We start from the raw sequence: 5,835 nt of genomic DNA, 5'->3' as shown, positions 1-5,835 counted from the left end.
TGACAATGGAAAAGTTCAGACATACAAGGATGCATCAACAGCCTCTTTACCTCAGTACCAGTAGACTGGTATATAAGGAGATAGGACAAACTGTCCCACAACCTGCATTTCTTTTTCCATCTTAAAAAAAAAAAAAAAAAAGACATGCAAAAAAGTTCTGTTGTAAATCAACTGAACAATAAAAATTTAATAAAAATTCTATTACTCAATGTATAACAGCCAATTTATCAGATAAAAGACTGTTTTCTTCGGTGGGAAAACCAAAATAAAACAGCTAGACAAAAACAGATCCATGTGGTTTCTGTCTTTAGTGTGTGGCTGTCCCTCATTCTTTGTAGCCCCCACCAAATCCTTCATGCAAGCCAGGTCAGCTCATACCTGGAGAAATGCATACAAAGGATTTTAGATTGCAATTGTCTGTTTTCTGGTCAAAATTAAGGCTCCCAATGTTACTTGGAGAGCTAGAGATTGGATAATGCATTAGTTTAGGGAAAAAATGTGACCAACTACTTTCATTAAGACCCCATAGCAGTTTTATTTACTCATACAATTCTATGTTGGCTGTATCTACAGTCAAAGGAATCACTGTGGACCCTTGTTAAACAAAGAATTCCATACCCCAAACTACAATGCAACCAGGAGAGGAAGCTGGGAATCTAACAGTTTTTATCAACTTGTTTGATCCTTGCATTCAAACAAGTTAGAGCAATCTTCTTAAACTTGAATGTGTATAAAGTTATCCTGGGTTCTTGAAACAAAAGCAGATTCTGACCCAATTGGTTGGGGGTGGGGTGGAGGGGGCCTGAGACTGCAGTTTTAACAAGCCCTAAAGTGATACTGCTGCTGCTGAGGACACTTTAAGTAGCAAGGATGGGGAGAGTGTACCTCATGTGGCTTGTGTGTAAATCAGTACATGCCATAACATTTGCCTTTTGCATCTGTGGATTCTCTACCAGGGGCCTCTTCCCTACCTTGATGCTGCCCATTTCTCATTTTTCACTAATTATATCTCTAAAAGCTGGAGTCAATAGTTAACATAAGGCACCTACTCATCTCCACTTAGTTCATAAAAACTTCACAGAGATAAAAACAGTTTGAAATAAACAGAAATGGACACCACAAATTAACTTACATAATAGGTTTATACTTGACATAGTACTTCTCACCATGGAGATGTTACTCAGTTAATATAAACATTTTTTGTTTTTGTTAAACAATAGATCTCTTCTCCATTTCAATGTCAATATAAAGTATTTTTTTTACATTAACTCTCTCCATTTCAATGTTAGATACATTGAATTCATTTTCTGAACTTTTTCCCACACAGAGATAAGTTTTAATTTCTGACCAACTGTATTTAATGTCTAGGTACAGTACTCACTTGGGAGATAACAAAACAAAAATCCAATAAAAATATGGAGAAAAAATTCCTCAATGATGCAGGAGGCAGTGATTATAACTGACCAGTGGCAATTTCCTAGGATTCTGGGCAAGAATTTCCTTCTTCCTACTGAGAATTCTGAAACTATGAAATATTACTTATGCAAATTTCAGCAAATGCAAATTACAGATGGCATTTTCCAGTGCATTAACTGTTGTGACAAAAACATGTTGTTTTCCCTTTAACAGAGTATATCAATTTGTTCCTTTTTATAGGAAAATAACCAATAATATGAAACTTCTCTATTAACTGTTTCTTGGGAACTTTCAGACACCAAAGCTCAGTTCTGAAACTCAGTAGCACAAAGGTTTTCAGAGGAAGGTTTGATTCAGGAGGCCCTTCAAAGTCACATCTGTCCATTTCTTTTTCGTGCATACACCCCCAAACAAGCACAAATGCCTGTAATGCTGAGAATCACACCTAACAAGAGAGCAATTGCATCTCCGGCTTCTACTGCTTCAACAACAGGCAGCACCAAAAGCAATGAAAAGAGGACTAGGAACAACTGTGTTGAAACTGAGATCATGATGTGGCTGGTTCTTGAAGGATGAAGATCTCTATAAATTAAAACATGGAAAAAAAAGGAATCATTAAAAATTCCAACCTTTTCAAATGACAATATGAATACATGATAAATAACAGTTCATGCAACCTTTTCAATTAGGGACTATAAATTATATTCAGGCTCATTTTATGGTGAAAGAACCTTTGGGAAGTAAATGGTAATTAAAGATAGTCATTTGAGGCTAATCTCCCTTTCTCATGATAATTTCCTGACTCCAGCGATTTTTCCACACTGTATAACGCTAACACTATGGGCATCAACAAAACAGAAATTGAACAGTAGAACATAAGAAAGATAGATGATGATGCACCAGACATTAACTTGGAAATTGTCCTATGAGGGAAATTATATTTTCTTAGGATCTCTCCCAACCAGGAAATGCAGGCAAATCTAGCAAAGTCAAACAACATATAGCTGTGAAGTCGTGGGGAAATAGTAAGACTTACCAAAGAAGGCGGTACTGAATTCTATCTGACTCCCTTCCAGCAGCTCCGGATGCTGAGGCAAAGAGATTCCACGTGACAGCGCCTACTATCAGAGGGGCGTAGCAGGATTTAAAAATTACACATTATTAATTATTATTATTTTAAAGAGGCATCTAGACTCAGCGCAGAGCGGGGAGGTTGTACGGAAGGGAGAAGAATGGGTAAAAACTAAAGACAAACAGTTTGTTCAAACGGGAACTAGATTTAAAAGTTGGTTAGTTCTCCTATAAAGAAAAAGCTTAAAAAAAAAAAAGAAAAAGTTAACCGAAAACCAAGTTCGTTCCAGGACTTGAAAGTAAGACTTTAAAAACAATCCCTGCTTTGGCCCGGCAAGGTGCAAATTTGCCCCGTTTGACAAATATACTGGGCAAGCTAAGGAGCCTTCGGAGACAAGCTCGTACATTACCTTCAAGGAAGCAGCCATTACAGAAATGGTGAGCTGGGCGGAGTCTCCAAACTACATTTCCCACAATCCCCGGTGCCCACAACTCCCAGGGTTCTCCGGCGCGCTTCCAAGTAACTGGCTGAGGGATGACGGTCGCGCTGTACCGGTGGCGCGGAGGGGCGAGCTCCAGGGTTTCCTCACGTGGCCAAGCCTGTTACTGGTAAAGTGGTGTAGTGTATTTGTACGGAAGCTCACTGAAAAACAAGGTCAAAAAATGACAGCAAGTGTTTTTCTTTTATTTTTGAATGCTGTTAAAGGTTTCAAGACACACAATAATTTTTGTCCTTTGACTGAAATGCATGCACCTCAGTCTGAAGAGATCTTCGGAACAAAGCCATCTCTCAGATACATTTAAACTAGCCACTTCTAACATTTTTGAAGGAGGGAATCCTTTGACACCATCTTTTAAACGTCTTATGACATTTGTTAATTCTTTTTAAGCAGTGGGGGGAAATATTAATAAGACGTTTTGAAAAGTGTTTAACACGTTTGTAGGGAAAAACAGGAAGTTTAAGGAAAAACAAGTTAACATTCTTCAGATCTCGGATTCAGGTTCTAGAGTTCTGAGTTTCCCCATTCCGGAGTGCAGTGTATGGTACACTTTAGAGACTTCTCACTCGTGTTTGTGATACCCACCCTAAATATCCCCAAATATGGAAAGTTGTAAATTGTTACTTTTAAGTCATAGGATAAATTATTTGCATAAGAACCCTTTCTGAAAGGCTTTCTTGCAATCTAATTTATGAATTCCTTACTCAACCTTTCTAGTCATCCAGTCTTCTGAATGCTCATTTACTAACTAGAAAATTTATTTGTCACCCAGGAAATTATCAGTTATTAATGATGTGTCTTAGTCCCTCTTTGATTCAGTCTCCCAGACACAGAAGGTATATTTCAGTTCGGTGCCTGTAATTGGCATGTAATTTTTTTTTTTTTTTTTACTATGGGTCATCTTTTTTCTTACACTTTACTAATCTCTGGACTGACAGCAAAGCTTTATATTGCTAGCTTCTAACACACAGCAGGTACTCAGAAATGTTGGTTGATAACAATTGTTTGAATAAATAATTGTGCCATCTGGATTCCATGAGAGACAAAGCAGTGTCAAATAAAGCAAGGTGTCTTGCAAATTGGAAGTCTGTGGATAATTACGCAATAAAGTCAGCATTGCTTCTCTAAACTTGATTATTTTTTAAAAAAACTTGACTATTTTAACAAATTCTGTCTTTGACTTATTTTCCTTGAGCCCCTTCTGCTGCTGCTGCTAAGTTGCTTCAGTCGTGTCCGACTCTGTGCGACCCCATAGACTGCAGCCCACCAGGCTCCACCATCCCTGGGATTCTCCAGGCAAGAACACTGGAGTGGGTTGCCATTTCCTTCTCCAATGCAGGAAAGTGAAAAGTGAAAGGGAAGTCGCTCAGTCGTGTCCGACTCTTAGCGACCCCATGGACTGCAGCCCACCAGGCTCCTCTGTCCATGGGGTTTTCCAGGCAAGAGTACTGGAGTGGGGTGCTGTTGCCTTCTCCTAGTTTTGTACTTTTCTAATCAGTTATATTTGAAATAGGAGCTATTTTAAAATATTCTCTAGCATTCTAATGTGAACAATTTGGAGATTTAATTTTTCCATATATGTTTATTCAGTTAGCTGAGGTCAGCAGAGACCACAACAAATTTAGTATTATTGCAGACTTGTTTCTAGGTGTGTCGTCATTGAAAATTATGGACTAATTTTAACTTTGAAGAGTCTGTAGGTGGTAAAATGCTTTTTCTTTAAATTATGTTAAGAGATCACTTGGCCTATCTGAAAAAGAGTGGCAGAAGTTTGTGCAGGGGTATTTTGGACCCGTGTAGTTTCAAAATAAAATTGGTTGACTTTTTAAACCAGCATCTCCCCTAATCAGGCAATTTAACTAAGGTGTTGCTATATATGCTTTTGTCTGCCTTATCACAACCCTAATTTCCAAGTAGAATGGTATCCTAGTTCTCAGTTTTCTTTTATTACTCCCCTAACTAGCGGTTTTAAAATAAATCAGATCATTTATTCCTTGCTTAAAGTTCTCCAGTTCCATCACAACAAGCATAAGTCCACACTCCTTATTAAGACTCCACAATATGCCCTACATATTTTGGCCTCTGCCTGCCTTTCTAACATCAGCATACCAGTCACTCATTCTTTCATGCTTATTCCAGTCTAATCTTTTTGCTGTTTCTTAAACATGCCAATTTTGTGGTTTTATTGATTTGCATTTTTATTGAGTCAAATTTTGTTGATTAATGTTTAGCCACTTTTACACTATTCATAGTAGAAACTACCTTATAAGTAAGAAGTCTGCTTTTGGGCTAAACTGTGAAGGTATTTAGAGATTATTTTTAGTCTTCACTCAAAATTTAGGTCTTACATATTTTCTCTATCATATTAATAGCAAAACTTTATGTCTACATATATAAAAGACACAAGATGGTAAAATGCTTTTTCTAAAGCATTTCTAAAACAGAAGCATACTTTGTTAGGAACCTGTCTGTAATGGTCCCTATTTATTCCTCTGTCCATTTGGTGCACAATTAGTAAGTCCACCTGGATGGTGTATTTTTTCCTTAGTGATACCTGAATGGTTTCTTTTAAGTACTTTTTATTGCTCGACGATAGTATTGGCATTTTTGGTGAGTTAGTGCTTTGTTGTGCTGACATTATATTGGAGGATGTTTAGCATCTCTAGCCTGTGCCTGCTCAGTGCAAATAGAATTGCCCAATCATGAAGAGAATCAACTGCCCTCACTATTGCCAGACAGTCTTTGATGAGATACTGTTCCTAGTTGAGAACTACTCAAGTTTTCATCAAGAAAATAAGAGGAATAGTTGAAAACAGAATGAAACAGTTTACACACACACACCACACCC

At 37.6% G+C, this 5,835-nt stretch overlaps 1 protein-coding gene across 1 annotated transcript; it reads right to left on the bottom strand.

The window, feature by feature from the left end:
- Positions 1 to 636: 636 nt before the first annotated feature.
- On the bottom strand, positions 637 to 2,539 carry SMIM30 (small integral membrane protein 30). Its single transcript, XM_068973222.1, has 2 exons — positions 2,453 to 2,539; positions 637 to 1,998 (listed from the first exon to the last, which is right to left on the bottom strand). Exon 2 carries the CDS (start codon positions 1,965 to 1,967, stop codon positions 1,788 to 1,790), a length of 180 nt encoding a protein of 59 aa, XP_068829323.1. The 5' UTR covers positions 1,968 to 1,998; positions 2,453 to 2,539; the 3' UTR covers positions 637 to 1,787.
- Positions 2,540 to 5,835: the final 3,296 nt, after the last annotated feature.

Source organism: Capricornis sumatraensis, chromosome 5 (assembly GCF_032405125.1).
Source record: "Capricornis sumatraensis isolate serow.1 chromosome 5, serow.2, whole genome shotgun sequence".
NCBI classification, from domain to species: domain Eukaryota; kingdom Metazoa; phylum Chordata; class Mammalia; order Artiodactyla; family Bovidae; genus Capricornis; species Capricornis sumatraensis.
This window is presented reverse-complemented; position numbering and strand designations above follow the sequence as displayed.